This window comes from Phoca vitulina, unplaced genomic scaffold (assembly GCF_004348235.1).
Source record: "Phoca vitulina isolate PV1807 unplaced genomic scaffold, GSC_HSeal_1.0 scaffold12, whole genome shotgun sequence".
Lineage (NCBI taxonomy): Eukaryota > Metazoa > Chordata > Mammalia > Carnivora > Phocidae > Phoca > Phoca vitulina.
The window spans coordinates 27,650,036-27,671,158 of NW_022589715.1; the positions used below are offsets into that span (position 1 = coordinate 27,650,036).

At 37.3% G+C, this 21,123-nt stretch overlaps 1 protein-coding gene across 1 annotated transcript in view; it reads left to right on the plus strand.

Moving 5' to 3' along the window:
* PPP3R1 (protein phosphatase 3 regulatory subunit B, alpha) overlaps positions 1 to 21,123 on the plus strand; it is a 71,621-nt gene that overhangs the window by 47,129 nt on the left and 3,369 nt on the right. Inside the window, exons 3-5 of the mRNA XM_032410824.1 lie at positions 8,274 to 8,450; positions 10,153 to 10,212; positions 11,133 to 11,317. Coding sequence (XP_032266715.1) covers positions 8,274 to 8,450; positions 10,153 to 10,212; positions 11,133 to 11,317 — 422 coding nt within the window. The remainder of the gene's footprint in view (positions 1 to 8,273; positions 8,451 to 10,152; positions 10,213 to 11,132; positions 11,318 to 21,123) is intronic.

Sequence of the window (21,123 nt, forward strand, 5' to 3'; positions counted from 1 at the left end):
GAATCTCTTCTTGGAAACATCATGTATAGTCAGGATGAGGCTGGAATATCTTATGGTGCCAGAAATTAAGGAGGTACTCAAAATAGGGATTGTTGATAGGTCATACAGGAGCCAACCTGAGGTAGTAAGTACCTAAACAAAGCTGGAAAACTTTGATTAACAAGTAATGAATATTATTGGATTTTAACCTGTAGAATAAAATAAATATCTGTGAATCCATGCTGTGATATGAATAATTGAATAAAGAAAGAAATGGGGAGAAGGGACAGTTTTAAATTTTTTCTTAAATAGGAACATTTCAATTAATGTAGGAAGAAAGAGGGGAAAAGAAAATCATTATTAAGCAGATACCATAGTAATAAAATCTTGCACACAAGATTCACCTATGGATGCTAAAATTAGGTCACAGTTTTAGGAGAAATAGGATATATGCATAGTCTCAAAGTATTGCGGTGGGGGGCGCTCCCTTTCCCCGATTCCCTGATATTTTTTAATACAGAGGGAAAGGTAGTAGATTTATAGTGGAGAAATCTGACAGACACCACGCTGGCCAAGTGATCAAAGTTAACATCACTAGCAAAAACACATTGACCTTGTGAATCCTTTGATAACAATGTGCTGATAGGGACACATCATCATTTCTATGGTATTCTTGCCCCAAATGCCCAAATTCATCCTAATCATGAGAAAATATCAACAAGCTCAAGCTGAGGGACATTTTACAAAATACTGGATTAAAAGTTTCAATATCGTGGAAGACAAGGGAAGAGTTAAGAGTTGTCACAAATTAGAGGAGACTTAAGGAGAAATTATTTAAAAAAGGTTATAAAAAGGTCTCAAATACTAGAGTTCCCAGGTATCTCTCATCTAGCTTCCTCTAATGTTAATGTCTCACTAAACCATAGTACAGTTACCAAAATCAAGAAATTAACATTGGTACAATACTATTAAACTGCATATTTTAGTGAAAAAACTGGTGACATCTGAAAAGTTTTCTTTTCCAGGATTCTAAACAGGATCCCACATTACATTTAGGTTTCTTTCAAAATATTATTACTGCTAGAAGGATTTGAAAAGACTTTGTTTTTGTTCTTACATGATTAGTAGACTAGTAGTAAGTTATTTATAAATTGGCTATTTAAAAGAGTTTCCTTAGGGAGGAATAGTCTTGTTTCTGTTGACTACTACACAATTATTGGGAATTGGCTAAAGTTCATGGAAAGTTAATTTTCTACCATTCTGCTTATTTCTTTTCATTTTGAGAAATCTCAGAATCACCTAAAAGAGCTTAGACTTCAAAGTTTTTCTTTTAACCCTGACAGTGGAGTAGCAGCTTAGGGTGTATGTAGTAATAATAATAATGCTTTAGCAGCTAGAGACCGAGATGTCTCTATTATATAATACTATTTTGGAATCTCTTTTATTCATTTTTTCTAAATGAGAAAAAATATGAAGGGACATGGTTGTGTTTCTTTATCTGAGAGAGTGATGAATGAATATGCAACTTTCTATCTCTTAGTATTATATTACTCTAGTACTAATATGTCCAGTTGACAGTATTTATTAAAATTTACTGTAGCTGTCTTCAATATATGTTGTTGGGAAAATTTGACAGCCACATGTGCAAGAATGAAACTAGACCACTTTCTTAAACCATACATATAAAAATAAATTCAAAATGGATTAAAGACCTAAATGTGAGACCTGAAACCATAAATGTTCTAGAAGAGAATGCACAGGCAGTAATTTCTCTGACATTAGCTGTAGCAACATTTTTCTAGATAAGTCTTCTGAGGCAAGGGAAACAAAAGCAAAAATAAACTCTTGGGACTTCATCAAAATAAAAAGCTTCTGCATACCAAAGGAAATAATCAAAACTAAAAGGCAATCTACAGAATGGGAGAAGATACTTACAAATGACATATCTGATAAAGGGTTAGTATCCAGAATACATAAAGAACTGATACAACTCAACGCCCCCAAAACAAATAATCCAATTAAAAATGGGCAGAACACATGAACAGACATTTCTCCAAAGAAGACATACAAATGGCTAACAGACACATGAAAGGATGCTCAACATCACTCATCATCAGGGAAATGCAAATCAAAACTACAATGAGATACCACTCCACACCTGTCAGAGTGGCTAAAATAAAAAACCCAAGAAACAAGTCTTAATGAGGATGTGGAGAAAAAGGAACCCTCTTGCACTATTGGGGGGAAACGCAAACTGGTGCAGGCACTGTGGGAAAACATGGAGATTCGTTCCTCAAAAGGTTAAAAATAACCCTACAATCCAGTAATCGCACTACTGGGTACCTACCCCCAAAATACAAAAACAGCAAAGGGATATGTGCACCCCTGTGTTTATAGCAGCATTATTTGCTATAGCTAAATTATGAAAGGAGTCCAAGTGTCCATTGATAGATGAATGGATAAAGAGATTGTGTGTGTGTGTGTGTATATATATATATATATATATATATACACACACACACAGCGGAATACTGTTCTGCTATAAAAAGAATGAAACTGCCATTTTCAGCAACATGGATGGAACCAGAGAGTATAATGCTAAAAGAAGTAAGTCAGAGAAAGACAAATACCATACAATTTCACTCATATGTGGAATTTAAGAACGAGCAAAGGGAAAAAAAGACCCGAACCAAGAAACAGGCACTTAACTCTAGAGAACTGATGGTTACCAGAGGTGAGGTGGGTGGGTAGGGGGATGGGGGAAATAGGTGATGGGGATTAAGGAGGGCACTTGTGATGGGCACTGGGTGATGTATGGGATTGTTGAGTCACTATATAGTACAACTGAAACTAATACAACACTTTATGTTAACTATACTGGAATTAAAAACTAAAAAACCTGCCACAAAGCAATGCAAAAAATAAACTGTAGCCAAATGAGCTCTCTAAAAGCAAATTCTTATTTTATGTGTTAATAAGATTCCTGAAATCACTTGTTAAAATGAGTAACCATCTAGATTTTGATGTGGTTTTGGAATATAGGTGAGGTTCAGTGGGGTGGAGTCCAGAGCCGATGACCAAGAAAGAATTCTTGAGACATCTTTGGTGTAAAATGGTGGTTTATTTTTATTTTTTTTAAGATTTTATTTATTTATTTGACAGAGACCGCGAGAGAGGGAACACAAGCAGGGGGAATGGGAGAGGGAGAAGCAGGCTTCCTGCTGAGCAGGGAACCTGATGCGGGGCTCGATCCCAGGATCCTGGGATCATGACCGGAGCTGAAGGCAGATGCTTAACGACTGAGCCACCCAGGTGCCCCTAAAATGGTGGTTTATTAACGCACGGGGACAGGACCCGTGGGCAGTTAAGAGCTGCTGCACCGGGGTGGTGTGGGGTGGCTGATTATATACTATGGGGTTGGGGGAGATAAGGAAAAAGGGAGGTTTCTGAAAGAACTTTCATATGCTAAAGAATACTCACAGTACCGGAGGCCTTGCCATTGTCAAGTTAAGGTTGTTTACCCCTCTAATAAGGCATTAACATTAAGATAGTTGGGAACTTCCTGGAGGAACATTACACTCTGACCACTTCAAGTATCTGTCAGTGGGCTGCAGGTTATAAAGACATTTAATTGTATTTATATTCCCTTCTGGAACCTATTGCTAAGGCTTTTGTAAGTAAACTGAGGGAGACCAAGGTCTTGCAGGATTGTGGTCTCTACAAGTTAACTATTTGTTTTTCCTTTAGGGCAGCCAGGAGTGCCTGAGGAATGTCATATATATATATATATATCCCATGGTGGGGTGGGTATCAGCTTCTGCTTTGTCCTCAGCTTGCCTACTGTTCCCTCATCAATTTTACCTTTTATCCTGAATATAGTCAGGGTGCATTGATCTGGGTAAGGTCTCAGCAGTTTAATTTGGTGTTTTCAGTGTTAGCAGTCCATCAGTTCCTTATTAATAACTTCATATTTCATAAACTCTGACGAAAAGATCCAACTTTTTAATGTCCTGCTTAAATTTTAGAGAATGATGTATCACTTAATAAGATTCTTTATTTTAGTACTTTGTATAACATAAATTGAATAGGTGGGCATTTTCAACTATTAAAAGTGATAGTCTTTCCAAAGGTATCCTTACAAAAAGTAGAAAAATAACATGTTTTAACTTGGCAAAACATGAAAACGAGTATCTCTGAGTCACAAGATGAGTCAAGAGGGTGAGGTTTGTTTTTTTCCCCTTGTCCATCTGTTTTAAGGGAGTATGATCCCAAGCAGTAGAAAAAATCTTTGATGAAAGTTGGTACCCAAAATTGGAATTTGTTCTTTAATATTTAACTTGTACTAAGTGCAGATCTGAAACATTTAGAGGTATTACCACAAGGGGTTTAATCTCTTTCAGAGATCTGTGCCTAATTTGTAGGAGACTGGTAAATGCCCGTATTTCAAGAACTGCGATGCCATTTCATACTTGAGCATACGTTTAATCCTGCAGCACATCTGCTCTGCAGTGCTGGCAAGTGAACATGCTGAGTAACTGCTTCTCTGGTGACAGGAAAGACCACACAGATCACTCTGTTCCACACCTAAAATAGCTATTTTTGCCATTTGTTTTTGAAAACCAGCTTTCTTCGATCTTGGCTTTAAAAAATATTTATGGCTTTGCCTTCTAGGCTAACCATTTAAAAATACTGTAATTAATTAGGTAGAGTCCTCCAGTTCAGCTAGCCTCAACTAGATAGTAAATACTGAGTAGTTTGTGTCTTACCACTGTGGGGTAAGCAGGAAGGAAGGGACAGAAAGGAGGAAATAAATGGGTGGCTGGAGAATAGATAATGCCTTCTTTCAAATTAAACTGGTTTCTTAAAGAATCTCAGGGTGAGTGTCGGCTGCAAGGGATGTGTGAGAATGGTGGTGAATAGAAGATTTAGATAGAGCTCACTCCCTCCAGGTCTTACCTCAGGGGCTTTTAAAAAAGCCAATTATTGTTAAAGGGGGATCGCTGGCACATTGCTTTGGCTTTGAGGAAAGTTGTAACTACTCATCCAGAATAGATATCAACTGTTTTATAGTATTTCATAAGATATTTAAAGCAAAAGACAGAAAATGGTTTTAAAGGTTGCTTTAAGGGCTTTTGCCAGAGAATGAATTAGTGATACTTAATAACTACAGGATTACAGTTAGTATCCGCCCCCCCCCCTTTTTAAATCAGAGAAAAACTGATACGGGTCTCCTAAATGGAGAGTTCAGGGAAGGACATTCCAGTAGAGGGTATATAAGGAAATGGAGGCATGAATTTTATGCTATCTGAACAACTGTGCCGAGAGCGTTGTAGCTAAGGTAAAGATAATAGGGGAAGAGAAGGATGGAAATTTAAATTGAGGCTAAATATTGTCAAGGGCTCTAGATTTTTTATCCTGATTGTATTAGGAAGCCACTACAAATTTGTAAGCACAAGCGCTAGCAATTTGGCTGAATGTGCCTTTTAGAAAGATTACTGTTGGCAGTGTTAAGTCTATTTATTTGATGGCTTATGATTTATCTTTATTATTCTTAATATTTGTTATTCATTTGTCAAGACTGGAATGCTGTCTTCTGGATTAGTGGGGTTTTCTAGGCAATTTAAATAATCCTTCACCTCAGTTTCAGTTTAATAATGTGACTTGATAAACTGTTACTTTATGTCCCAGCCTTAGTAAATGGAATCGTAAGTGTCCGTTAAGTATGCTACATTTTGGCCTTTGCTCTTTCCAATTAATGATACACTCTAGAGCTGGTGGACACATGCCTTTCCTTTTGCACTTGTGATGTACTTTAGTGATCTATTATGTTCAATTTCCTCATCACCTTTTCTGGTTTGTGGTTGTAAACTAAGGCAAAACTGAAGATTACCAGAAAAAAGTAGTTAACTCATCCTTGGTATGTAGAGAGGGGAGAGTAGTTTTCAGCAAAATTTATGAACTTGGAGAAACTGTTCTGAAAGGTTTGCTAATTGGTGTCTGATTAGATTAGTAATTTTACTCTAAATTCTGATGGCATTTTGATCAGTAAGTTTTAAAGCTGAAATTCTTAGAATACTCATTTAAAACATTTATTGAGCACCTTTTATATGCAGTGTACAGAAGAACAATGAAGAGTTGTGGTCTCTGGTCTGAGGTGGCACAGGAGACATGTAAATAAATAAAAACATTTTAGGGACTTACAATTAAGTTTTTTTTTTCTCCAAGAGTAAGGGTATCCAGTTTCATCACAGAAAATTAGAAAATAAGGTTTATTTGAACAGTTTGCTTTTAACATCTGTTCATTAAAGAAGGAATACTCTTTAATAGAGGGATTAAAAGGCTCTTTGCAGTTGATGTGTTTATGAGGTGTGTATTTTGCTGTTGGAAGCAGTGTTTTAGATGAATCATTAAGAAAGGCATTTCTGTTATAGTAAAATGTATGTATTCTTGCAAACCTCAGATGTTGCAAAAATCGCATGTCTGGGGAAAGTATGGATTGGATAGACCACTTTGCAGCTTTGTTAACAGGGTGCTTAGAAAAACTATTAGGATCTTATTTTAGCACGGGGGTGCCTGGGTGGCTCAGATGGTGAAGTGTCTGCCTTCGGCTCAGGTCATGATCCCAGGGTCCTGGGATAGAGCCCCGCATCAGGCTCCTGACTCAGCTGGGAGCCTGCTTCTCCCTCTCCTCCTTCTCCCTCTGCCTCTCCCCCTGCTCGTGCTCTCTCTCTCTATCTCTGTGTCTCAAATGAATAAATAAAATCTTAAAAAAATTTTAGCACAAATAACCTCTGGCATTTGTATTAAGCACCATAGCAATTCATTTATTAGCCTTAAACTAGGACTCGTGCTTCCTATTTTGGATTTTCCTCAAGGTCCTTGAGGATATCTGCTTCAGCAGAAACTAATTTTGTAAAAATTAAATAATGAGCCAGGGTATAGTCACCTTTGTTAATTGTGTTTTGAGGCTCCGTGGTGGGGAGAGGCGGAGGTGGAGAGATGAGGAAGTACTTTTGCAGCTGTTCATGTTACCAGTACTTTTCACCAGATAACAATGTTGGAAAGTCTTGAAGTTTTTGAAGCCACTAAACTTGCTGTTGTTTTCTCTAAAGGCATTTGTTTGTTTTCATCTTTTTTTGTTAAGATTTTCTTATTTTATCAAGACTTGGTCTTTATTTTGAGAAAACTTGGTCCTTTTCCCTTCCTTCATAACATACTAGGAAAAGTCCGTCTGCACCAGCGACATTTCTGTGCTCTACTGATTGACACGACTCCCTTTACCAATTGCATATGAACTACTTCATATCAGAGCAGCAGATGGTAGTTGTACAGTCTGTACTTGTATAGTTTTTATTCCATTTTAAGATAATTCTATATTTAAAAAATCTATTCTTTAACTTTTAAGTTCTTTTAATGAGAATGCCATATATTTGAATTTTCAACAACAGTTTGCAGTCTCAGTCTCTAATATTGTGGGCTATAATACATGTATACTCTTGGGCTGCATAACATTTGATTTACTTTTTTTAAAAAGATTTTCTTCTAGGAAGTTACGGTTTTTAATATATTTGTATTTCTGCTATCAATGATTAAAATTATTTGTATGAATTAGTCTGATTTCTTAAAGGAATGAAAACAGTAATGTAATTTAGAAGAAAATTATCTTTTTCAAGAATGTATATGCTAAGAGACCTGATACTGAACTTTTATAGAGTAATTATAAACTAATGCAAACACTTCTTGTTTTTCTTTAAAGCACTGAAAAGTGAATTTTGTTAGCTGTGGTTCTTTTGGTTAAAAAATGTGAAGGCTTGTGTTTGATTCGTTCATCCTTGCTAAGAAGTATTCAAGAAACTGGCAACATTGTCCCTTGGGAGGGGAATTGGATGTCTACAGGGTGGGATAGGAGGGAGGCCTTGAATTTTGAACCATGTTCAAACCATGAACTATTAGAAATAAACTTTAAAAAGATAAGTGAAAGATGCTTTGGTGTACGGAATAGAGATTTAGCCTGCCTAGTAGGAATCACCTGACTTCCATGATCGGCTTACCATTGTAATCCTGTAATATCTTGGTGCAGTATACAGTCAGTTTTATGTTATGGCAGGGGCAGGCAAACAAAAAGGTAACCAAATGAAAATATGACTTTCTCTGTTATAAGGAATTAACCAATAGTATTATGTAACTTTTCATTAAACTAGAAATTAAACTGTTGATTAACTGCTGGATTTTTTTCCCTATTATTTTCATAAAATCATTTGTAAATCTTGCTACCTCTTTTGGTTTGCTTTTAGTTGATGCTGATGAAATTAAAAGGCTAGGAAAGAGATTTAAGAAGCTCGACTTGGACAATTCGGGTTCTTTGAGTGTGGAAGAGTTCATGTCTCTGCCTGAGTTACAACAGAATCCTTTAGTACAGCGAGTAATAGATATATTTGACACAGATGGAAATGGAGAAGTAGACTTTAAAGGTAAGAAAGTAGTTTTTTTAATTTAACAAATTATGTAATCTATGACTAATCTTAGTTTTCTGTATTAAAATGACAAATTTAGTTTTTTAAAAATGTTTATTGGTGATCATATAATAGATTGTTAAATTCTCAAAATCTGTGGTATATGAACCTTAATGAACTAAGAGATCTTTTACTGTTTCATTTTTTAAAGATTTTATTTGACAGAGTGAGAGAGCACAAACAGGGGGAGTGGCTGAGGGAGAGGGAGAAGCAGGCTCACCACTGAGCTGGGAGTCCGACATGGGGCTCCATCCCAGGACTCGGAGATCATGACCTGAGCCGAAGGCAGACGCTTAACTGACTGAGCCACCTAGGCACCCCAGAACTGCATTTTTAGAAACTTTTTTTAAAGAATGAGACTTAGACTAACCAGTATAAATTAAGGTGTAATAATAAGGATGTGAGCATTGTACAAAGGATTATTTTAATCTAGGTTTTTATGTAAAATGATAGTGCTTTTGCTAATATTACCATGGTACAAAATTTTATATTTGATTCTGTGATTTGTCATCATCAGATTTTGTTATTTTCGTTCCAGGAATTGAATTTTATTTTATTTTATTTTATTTTATTTTTTTTTTTTTTTAGGAATTGAATTTTAAACTAAGGGGGACCTAAAGCTGATTTTATGACTTAGTGTTTAGCAGGCAGTGAAGAAAAATGATCATTTTCACAAGACTTTATTTAAATGGGTCTGAATTTTAGAACCAAAAATTCAAAATTATTTTTGTTCTGGCAAAAAAAAGTGTATAATCAGGGCACTTGGCTGGCTCAGTCGGAAGAGCATGAGACTCTTGGTCTTGGTGTCATGAGTTCAAGTCCCATGTTGGGTGTAGAGATTACTTAAAATAAATAAAAATTAAAAAACCCAAACAACACATAATTTTTTTAGAAGAGTTTTGTTTATTTATTTGACAGAGAGACAGCGAGAGAGGGAATACAAGCAGGAGAAGTGGGAGAGGGAGAAGCAGGCCTCCCGCTGAGCAGGGAGCCTGATGCGGGGCTCCATCCCAGGACCCTGGGAACATGACCTGAGCCCAAGGCAGACACTTAACAACTGAGCCACCCAGTTACCCCAATACTTTTCTTTTTTAAGAATTTTGTTTTTAAGTAATCTCTACACCCAGTGTGGGGGCTCAAACTTAACAACCTCAAGACCGTAAGTCACATGTGCTACCTACTGAGCCAGCCAGGTGAGCCATGATGTTTTTATTTATTTTTTTAAAGATTTTATTTATTTGCTTGAGAGAGAGCACAGAGGAGAGGGAGAAGCAGACTCCCCACTGAGCAGAGAGCCTGACATGAGGCTTGATTTTTTTTTTTTTAAGAGCCCCCCTTTTAGAGTTACATTCCAAAAAGAAAGAAATAGCTTAAAGAAGTGTGTCTCTTAGTGGTAAGCTCAGTATTACATAGTAAATTTTGTTCAAATTGATTTGACCTTAGAGAACTCCAAGTTCAGATTTTAAAAAAAATATATATAGATCCTTGTTGAAGTTTCAAATATGGCATTTCCAGTTTAAAACACTGCTTAGTGTTATTTTCCTTTGCAGCAGTGAAACATCCTTTTGTGGATATGTGAGTTTGTGTGTGGGGGGTTATGTATTTTTCTACCTAAAAAATAGAAACTTCTGATTTGTAAACACTTTCTGTTCTTATTCAGAATTCATTGAGGGAGTCTCTCAGTTCAGTGTCAAAGGAGATAAGGAACAGAAGTTGAGGTGTAAGTATTTTTCTTCAATGAGTTCATTCTCCCTCTTCCGCCACTACTACCCTATACTACATTATAACCTCCTTTTAAGATATTCGAAAAGAATATTCTAGATCCTTAATATATATAACAGCAATTTTATATTCTGGAGAAAGTCCTTTTAGGACATTTACAACTAGTAGTTTTTAAAAACAATGTGTCATGGTTGCTTTTTAGTTGGATAGAAACAAAACAATTTCCTTGTACTGAAAACAGCTATGTAAAAACTACGTGTCTTGGGTAAGAGATTTTTTCATGAAAGTGTGAAGAAATGTTCTGTGATTAGGTAAACTTAGTTTATATGCCTATTTAGCCAGATGTTCACTATTTTGGTTTATGTAGACAGCCTCTATTACAGTGAACATCTGATACCTTTTTAAGGTATTCAGCTCTTAACTAGAGAGACATTTTATTCAGTAACAGTTCTCTGAGGCACAGGATATATGCAGACATTCTTTGTAAATGAACACTTAATATAAATGAGAATAATAGTAATAGCAATTGCTATCATTTATTGAGCTTTTGCCATGTTTCAGACACTATTCTAAGCAATTCACATGTATTATTTGTCATCATAAATAGTACTCTAAAGAACTTGGGCGGGTGGAACTGTTATTAGTCCCAATTTTATGTGTAGAAACTGAAGCTTAGCAAGGTTAAATAACTTAACCCTTAGGTACATTAATTGGCCAAGCACTCTTGATTCCAAAGCCCATACTCTTACCCAACTGTGTTTACCTGCTCCTGGAGGCAAGATCAAATGTGGGAACTACGATGATGATCATAGTTCTAACTTTAGATATTTGATAGCTTACTTTTTTTCTTCCTCATTTCAAGTATTTACTTGTGGTTGCCTTATAATTGTCATTGATTTTCTTTACTCTCTTTTTTAGTTGCTTTCCGTATCTATGACATGGATAAAGATGGCTATATTTCCAATGGGGAACTCTTCCAGGTGCTGAAGATGATGGTAGGGAACAATCTGAAAGATACACAGTTACAGCAAATTGTAGACAAAACCATAATAAATGCAGATAAGGATGGAGATGGAAGAATATCCTTTGAAGAATTCTGTGCTGTAAGTACAAAAGAGCTGGTTCTTCCAACAGTTAGGTTTTAAAAACATTTACATATACATTTTTACTAGAGAATTCCATATACATTTTTTGCACTAGAAATTTATATATTTGATTTTGCCTTATGGCCTTCATTCAGAGTTTTTAAATTATTTTCCTTGTGATTGTTAATAACTAACAATTATTATTCTCAGGAATTCCTATTCTCGATGATTATCTGATAATACACCACAGGAATGGTATTAATAACTTTTACTTACTGTTGATAGTCCCCCAAATTACAAACAGGGTGTATTCTTAAGGTTTATTTAAAAATAAATATGTTTGAAAACCCTGTGGAAGGTATGTGTTCATAAGTTTCAGCCAGGCATCCAGAAGGTTGGCTTCATGAGGACAACAGAAATGGAGTCTGCATGCATCTTAAACTCATTAGTGAGGCAGTGTAAACGGTGATTCCTCCCCTCCCCCCTCCCAATCAGTTGATGGTTGGTTCTTTGTGTGATAGGGTAAGGGCCCCACAGGTGCAAGGACTGCGGTTTTGGGGAGCCCTAAGAAAACTAACTCGAGGTGGAAACTGGGGCCACAGTTTACCTTCTAGTTTATTGCCTTTCTTCAGTACATCCAGAGTTTTGCCACCACTCACTGCTTCCAAACAAAACAGCAACACAACCACTCACCTTCTTTCACTACTTTGCCCCTAAAGCAAAGATACTAGCATTTTGATGTATTATAAGTTTTAACTGCAAGCTAGAGATGCTAGAGAATCCAGAAGGAGAGGCAAAAATAACAAAGAAAAAGGTTTTGAAATTTTTCAGTTATGATTGGATGCTTCTATAGGAAGGTTTCCCTCCTCCCTTTCTTTTCTTTTTTTATTTAGACCACAGAAGGAAAAACAAATGACTGTGGTTATGTGTCCTGGAAGGACTAAAGTTGCTACTTTGGCATTTAAGTAGAAGTTCATATTATCCTTTAAGTATCTTTCTTCATCTCAAGGGAATGCTGTCTGCATGTTGTTTGAAAAAGTAGGGTGGTACTCTAAAGAAAAGACTGGGTCTTTTTGGAAGAGAGTTAAGCTTGAATAGGAGGGGGAGGAGTCTAGATGGTGGAGAAGTAGGAAACCTTAGTTTTGTCTGGCCCCAGGAATTCAGCTAGATACTATCAAATCATTCAGAACACCTGCAAACTCACCTGGAGATCTAAGAAAAGAATTCCTGCAATTCTACAGATAGAAAAGTGACCACTTTCTGCAAGAATGACAAGACGGAAAAACTCACCTCAAAAAAGAGAACAGGAGGCTGTACTGACTGCCAGGGACCTAATGGATATAAGAAAGATATCGGAACTAGAGTGCAGAATAATGATTATAAATATAGATACTAGCTGGGCTTGAGAAAAGCACAGAAGACATTAGAGAATCACTTTCTGAAATAAAAGAACTAAAATCTAATCAAGTTGAAATAAAAAAGGCTATTAATGAGATGTAATAAAAAATGGAGGCTCTAACTGCTAAGATAAATGAGGCAGAAGAGAGAATTAGTGATATAGAAGACAAAACGGAGAATAATGAAGCTGAGAAAAAGGGAGATAAATAACTACTGGATCATGAGAGGAGAATTCGAGAGATAAGTGATACCATAAAGTGAAAAAATAGAGTATTTGGGATCCCAGAAGAAGAGGAAAAAGAGAGAGGTGGGGTGCGGACCGAAGGTATACTGATGCAAATTATAGCTGAGAACTTCTCCAATCTGGGGAAAGACACAGGCATTCAAGTCCAGGAGGCACAGAGAACCCTCCTCAAAATCAATAAAAATAGGTCATCAGCCAGACATATAATAGTGAAACTTGCAAATCTCAGAGACAAAGATAAAAACCCTGAAAGGACTTGCTCAGGATAAGAGGTCCATAACCTACAAGGTTTTGGTAAGGTAACTTATATTAGATTGGCAGCACACCTATCCACAGAGACCTGGCAGGCCAGAAAGGACTGGCATGATATATTCAGGGTACTTAATGAGAAAAATATGCAGCAAAGAATACTTTATCCAGCTAGGATGTCATTCAGGATAGAAGGAGAAAGAAAAAGCATCCAGGACAAACAGAAACTAGAAGAATTTGTGATCACTAAACCAGCCCTGCAAGAAATATTAAAGGGGATCCTTTAAGCAAAGAGAAAGCCCAAAAGTAACAAAGACCAGAAAGGAACAGAGACAATGTACAGAAACAGTGACTTTACAGATAATACAATGGCACTAAATTCACATCTTTCAATAGTTACTCTGAATAGCAGCTAAATGCTGCTATCAAAAGACACAGGGTATCAGATTGGATAAAAACGCAAGACCCATCGATATGCTGTCTGCAAGAGACTCATTTTAGACCCAGAGACACCTCCAGATTGAAAGTGAGGGGTGGAAAACCATTTATCATGCTAATGGACACCAAAAGAAAGCTTGGGGTGGCAATCCTTGTATCACACATTTGATTTCAAACCAAAGACTGTAATAGATGAAGAACGACACTGTATCATAATTAAAGGGTCTATCCAACAAGAAGATCTAACAATTGTAAATATTTATGGCCCTAACATGGGAGCAGTCAATTACATAAGCCAATTAATAACAATTAAAGAAGTACGTTGATTAATAACACAATAATAGTAGGGGACTTTAACACCCCATGCACTGCAATGGACAGATCATCTAAGCAGAAGATCAAGAAGGGAACAAGGGCTTTGAATGACACACAGGACCAGATGGACTTCACAGATATATTCAGAGCATTCCATCCTAAAGCAACAGAATACACATTCTTCTCTGGTGCCCATGGAACATTCTCCAGAATAGATCACATGCTGAGTCACAAATCAGGTCTCAACCAGTACCAAAAGACTGGGATCATTCCCTGCATGTTTTCAGAGCACAGTGCTTTGAAACTTGAACTCAGTCACAAGAGGACATTTGGAAAGAACTCAAATACATGGAGGATAAAGAGCATCCTACTAAAAAATGAATGGGTCAACCAGGAAATTAAAGAAGAATTTTAAAAATTCATGGAAACAAATGAAAACAAAAACACAACTGTTCAAAACCTTTGTGATGCAGCAAAGGTGGTCCTAACAGGGAAGTATATAGCAATAAAAGCCTCAAGAAACAAGAAAGGTCTCAAATACAAAAGCTAACCTTACACCTAAAGGGCTGGAGAAAGAACAGCAAATAAAGCCTAAACCCAGCGAGAGAAGAGAATTAATAAAGATTAGAGCAGAAATCAATGAAATAGAAACCAGAAGAACAGAATAGATCAGCAAAACTAGGAGCTGGTTTTTTGAAAGAGTTAGTAAGATTGATAAACCCCTGGCCAGACTGACCAAAAAGAAAAGAGAAAGGACCCAAATAAAATCATAAATGAAAGAGGAGAGAGCACAACCAACACCAAAAATACAAACAATTATAAGAACATATTAAGAGCAATTATATGCCAACAAATTAGGCAATCTGGAAGAAATGGATGCATTCCTAGAGATGTATAAACTACCAAAACTGAAACAGGAAGAAATAGAAAACCTGAGCAGACCCATAACCAGCAAGGAAATTGAAGCAGTCATCAAAAATCTCCCAAAAAAACAAGAGTCCAGGGCCAGACAGCTTCCCAGGGGAATTCTGCCAAACATTTAAAGAAGAATTAATACCTATTCTTCTGAAGTTGTTTCAAAAAATAGAAATGGAAGAAAACTTCCAGACTCCATGAGGTCAGCATTACCTTGATCCCAAAACCAAAGACCCCATCAAAAAGGAGAATTACAGACCAATATCCCTGATGAAATTGGATGCAAAAATTCTCACCACGATACTAGCCAATAGGATCCAACAGTACATTAAAAAGACTGTTCACAATCAAGTGGGATTTATTCCTGGGCTGCAAGGGTGGTCCAACATCTGCAGATCAATCATGATACACTACATTAATAAAAGAAAGGACAAGAACCATATGATCCTCTCAATAGGTGCAGAAAAAGCACTTGACAAAGTACAGTATCCTTTTTTTTTTTTAAGATTTTATTTGACAGACACAGTGAGAGAGGGAACACAAGCAGGGGGAGTGGGAGAGGGAGAAGCAAGCTTCCTGCTGAGCAGGGAGCCCGATGTGGGGCTCAATCCCAGGACCCTGGGATCATGACCTGAGCTGAAGGCAGATGTTTAACAACTGAGCCACCCAGGCAACCCCAGTATCCTTTCTCGATTAAAACTCTTCACAGTGTAGGGATAGAGGGAACATACCTCAATATCATAAAAGCCATATATGAAAAGCCCACTGCAAGTATCATTCTCAGGGTGGAAAAACAGAGCTTTTCCCCTAAGGTCAGGAACACAACAGGGATGCCCACTCTCACCACTGTTGTTCAACACAGTACTAGAAGTCCTAGCCTTAGCAATCAGACAACAAAAAGAAATAAAAGGCATCCGAATTGGCAAAGAAGAACACTCTCACTCTTCACAGATGACATGATACTCTATGTGTAAAACCCAAAAGACTCCACCTCCAAATTGCTATAACTCATGTAGAAATTCAGCAAAGTGGCAGGATATAAAATCAATGCACAGAAATCAGGTGCATTTCTATACACTAATAGTGAGACAATTAGAGAAATTAGGGAGTTGATTCCATTTACAATTACACCAAAACCGTAAGATATGTAGGAATAAATCTAACCAAAGAGGCAAAGGATTTGTAGTCAGGACTAACTATAGAACACTCATGAAAGAAAGTGAGGAAGACACAAAGCACTGGAAAAATGTTCCATGCTCATGGATTGGAAGGACAAATTGTTAAAATGTCTATGCTCCCTAAAGGAATCTATACATTCAATGCAATCCCTATCAAAATACCATCAACTTTTTTCACAGAGCTGGAACAAATAATCCTAAAATTTGTATGGAACCAGAAAAGGCCCCAAATAGCCAAAGGAAAGTTGAAAAAGAAAACCAAAGCTGGTGGCATCACAATTCTGGACTTCAAGCTCTATTACAAAGCTGTAATCATAAAGACAGTACGGTGCTGGCACAAAAACAGACACACACATCAGTAGAGAACTCAGAAATGGTCAACTAATCTTTGACAAACCAGGAAAGAATCAGAACCAACTCTATGGTCAACTAATCTTTGACAAACCAGGAAAGAATAATCAATGGAAGAAAGACAGTCTCATCAACAAATGGTGTTGGGAAAATGGGACAGCCACATGCAGAAGAATGAAACTGGACCATTTCCTTACACCATACACAAAAATAGACTCAAAATGGATGAAAGACCTAAATGTGAGACAGGAATGCAACAAAATCCTTGAGAACACAGGCAGTGACCTCTTTGACCTCGGCCGCACCATCTTCTTGCTAGACACATCTCCAAAGGCAAAAATGAACTATTGGGACTTCAAGATAAAAAGCTTTTGCACAGCAAAGGAAACAGTCAACAAAACCAAAAGACAGCCGACAGAATGGGAGAAGATATTTGCAAATGTCTTATCAGATAAAGGGCTAGTATCAAAAATCTATGAAGAACTTACCAAACTCAACACCCAAAGAACAAGAAATGGGCAGAAGACATGAACAGACATTTCTCCAAAGAAGATACAGAAATGGCCAACAGACACATGAAAAAATGCTCAACATCACTGGGCGTCAGGGAAATACAAATCAAAACCACAATGAGATACCACCTCACACTGGTCAGAATGGCTAAAATTAAGTCAGAAATCGATAGATATTGGTGAGGATGCTGAGAAAGGAGAACCCTCTTAAACTGTTGGTGGGAAGGCAGGCTGGTGCAACCACTCCGGAAACAGTATGGAGGTTCCTGAAAAAGCTGAAAGTAGAACTACCCTACGATTCAGCAATTGCACTACTGGGTATTTACCCCAAAGATACAAATGTAGTGATCCGAAGGGACACCTGTACCCCAGTGTTTATAGCAGCAATGTCCACAATAGCCAAACTATGAAAAGAGCCTAGATGTCCATCGACAGATGAACAGATAAAGATGTGTTACATATATACACAATGCAATACTACTCAGCCATCAAAAAAATATAAATCTTGATATTTGCAATGACGTGGATGGAACTAGAGGGTATTACGCTAAGCCAGATAAGTCAGAGAAAGACAATTATCATATGATCTCACTCAGATGTGGAATTTAAGAAATAGTAGCGGGGCGCCTGGGTGGCTCAGTCGTTAAGCGTCTGCCTTCGGCTCGGGTAATGATCCCAGGGTCCTGGGATCGAGCCCTGCATCGGGCTCCCTGCTCAGCGGGAAGCCTGCCTCTCCCTCTCCCACTCCCCCTGCTTGTGTTCCCTCTCTAGCTGTCTCTCTGTCAAATAAATAAAATCTTAAAAAAAAAAAAAAAAAAAGAAATAGTAGCCTAGATAGGGGAAGGGAGGGGGAAAAAAAGATCAGAGAGGGAGATAAACCGTAAGAAACTCTTAATCATAGGAAACAAACAGGAGGGGATGAGGTGGGGGGCTGGGGTAACTGGATGATGGACATTAAGGAGGGCACGTGATGTAATGAGCCTTGGGTGTTATATTGGGATGAATCACTGACCTGTACCTCTGAAACCAATAATATATGTTAATTTAATTTAATTAGAATAAAAAAAGGAAGAGAGTTAAGCTTGAGATTTTGAGACTTTGAACTGTTGCATGGTGGTACTTGCTATAAGGGTCTGTCATCTGTCCGTCTCTTCATTGCCAAAGATCACAGAAATACTCTGGTGGACTGGCGTCAGATTAAGTGTGACATGAGACCAGGCTGGTAGTGGCAGCACGGATAGTAGCCAGTTTTTAAAAGAAGGAAAGAAGAAATCCTAAGCCTTGAGGGAACAAAATAAAAATGGAAAACTTGCCCAGAGTGATGTGGAAGAGATGTATAGAGATGAAGACCCCATTTATATTTAGTAAATATAAAATATAAATTAAAATTGCATATAAATACTTGTCAGTGGAAGGAAATTAAAATACATCTCTCTGTCAGATAAAATCTTGATTTTTTTTTAGGTATTTCTTTAGGTATAGAAATGATACTATGTACATTGAAGACATAAGCTTATGATTTGAGTTCATTTCCAGTATTTGTGATAAATTACTTTTGTGTTTTTGAGGAGCATAGTTCAGGAGTGTAGCACAATTTTTGTGTCTAAACCAACTTTTCACATCGATCAAGCCCATAACTTCGGCTTCATTGAGTCCTTTTTATTCTGATTTCTCAAGCTATAGCAGTGAAAGAGATGGGAAGTTACTTTAAGAGATGACATGCTTGTTTGCCTCCTTTAAAATTTTCAGAATAGTTCACATACACAGAGAAAATAGAAATGATTAGTGACAGGATTAAAGTTGGGACCTGAACACATGTACAGTTAGTTGACCCTTGAACAACACCGGTTTGATCTTCACTTGCCTACTTATGTGTAGGTTTTTTTCAATAAAGTATTGTACATGTTTTTGTCTTACGATTTTAATGTTTTCTCTAGCTTACTTTATTGTAATACAGTATGTAATACATATAACATACAAAATGTTTTGTTTATGTTAATGGCGAGGCTTTCGGTTAACAGTGTCCTATTGGTAGTTACAAGTTTTGGGAGAGTGAGAAGTTACACATGGATTTTTTTTTTTTTTTTAAAGATTTTATTTATTTATTTGACAGAGACACAGTGAGAGAGGGAACACAAGCAGGGGGAGTGGGAGAGGGAGAAGCAGGCTTCCCGCGGAGCAGGGAGCCCGATGCGGGGCTCGATCCCAGGACCCTGGGATCATGACCTGAGCTGAAGGCAGACGCTTAACGACTGAGCCACCCAGGCGCCCCTACACGTGGATTTTTGACTGCGTGGGGGTGGGGTTGGTATCCCTAAGCCCTGTGCTGTTCAAGGGTGAACTGTATTTATTTTTGCTTGCTCTCCAAACGCCAGTGAAATTAAAAAGTAAAGGTTTATGAACCCACAGGACAAAGAGATAGTAGGGAGGATAACAACTAGATTCAACAGCTTTATAAGTAAGCTGACTTAACAAGAGAAAAAAATGAATTCTATCAACTTGGAAAGCTGAGAAGCAACTTGGTTTATAATGCAGTATCCCTGAAAGGCTCAGAAATTGGGGGCACAAGTAAAAGTGGGGATGAAGGCGAGGCTAAAAACAGAATTGCTTAGTCTGTTTAAAAAGTATTTAGCACACTAGATTGATCTCCTTTCCTACTCTTCAGACTTTCCTGCCCTATAGTGGGAGATTGAGAGGGTGAAGTGTAGAGTCTCTAAGCTGGGAAACAGGAGGCATAGATTGGGGGGTGGGGGTAGGGGGAGGGAGACTAAGTAAAGATAAGCATATTTCCATTTTTCTACCTCTAAAAGTAAAACAAAAATCTGTCATTCTCAGGGATATAATATACTGAATGCTTTAAACAAAACTTGAATAATATATGAGAACTCTTAGAAATTTAAATTTAGAGATGCATATACACCTGTTTTATATACACCTGAATGCTAGTATTTCCAGAGAGAAAATGGAGGGAATGAAGTCATTAAAAATGAATCAAAAGTAATGAACCAAAAGTACTGTTTTCTGTCTGAAAGGATTACTGAGTACCTAGCATAGTATATAAAATTACTCTGGGCCTAGGCACAATGTCCTGAAATTTTAAAATGGGAAACAAAGAGATGGTCCTACAAACTCCAAAGACCAGGGGTAGAGGGGTAGTAGGGAGGGGCTTTATACAAAGACTCAAAAAACATCAGGGCAGCCGACTTCTCTGCTATATAGCAAAGTAGGAAGCTCAAAGACAATGGAGCATTGCCTTTGCAATTCTGAGGGACAGTTATTTATTTCCAAACTAGAATTCTCTACAAACTCAAACTAGATGGATGAATGAAGACATTTTCTGGTAATGCAAGGCTTCCCTTTTTGGGAAACTACTGGAAGATGTGCTCCCACAGTAATAAGGTTGTAAATCAAAAAAGATAATGTGGGGTCTAGGAAGCAGAGGGTCCAACATGAGAGAAGGAAATTTCCGGGATGATGAAGCAAAGTCCAGAGATGACAGGCCTAGATTGTAGCAGGTGGGAAAGCTCTGGGAATGATTTCAAGATAATAAAATTGATAGAATTACATCATATATTTGAACAGATTTAGAACAGAAGTTTGAGACTGAATTAAATACATAGATACCCAGCAAAGGAAAAGATAATTATAAACCTGTAGCAACACAAATGTGCAGTATGCAATTGTTTTGCTGTAAATAGTATTTTATATAGTCACAATTAAAATGCTGAATTTCTGTCTAATCAAAGTGAAGATTTAACTGTTGGAAGGGTGGGGTGGGAAGTATACGGGGTAGGAGATAGATGGGAGGGGTGTGTATGTGTTTAAGAAATAAATCTTCCTCTTGTGTGGTGGGAAGTCAGTGGATAATGCCTGCAACTTTGAATCCAAGAGAAGGCAACGTAGGAATGTTATTTGGAGACCTATAGGGAAATACTGAATATTAGCTGAGAAGTCTAAATGATCATCTCTATGTAAAAGGAAATAGAGAATGAGGGCAGGGTAGCAAACTGATGTTTTCATAGCAGAAGCTGTAGCACTAATTGGCTGTTTAAGCTTTATTTTTCAAATAAACTTTTAAAATAAGTTTAAATTGAAAAATAATACAGATGCAGTTATACACAACAACATGGATTGTCAAAAATATGTTAGGTGAAACAAGTCAGACACGAAAAAGATCTCCAACTAATCCAGGTTGTTAAAAGTCACAGTAGTGGCTCCCTGTGT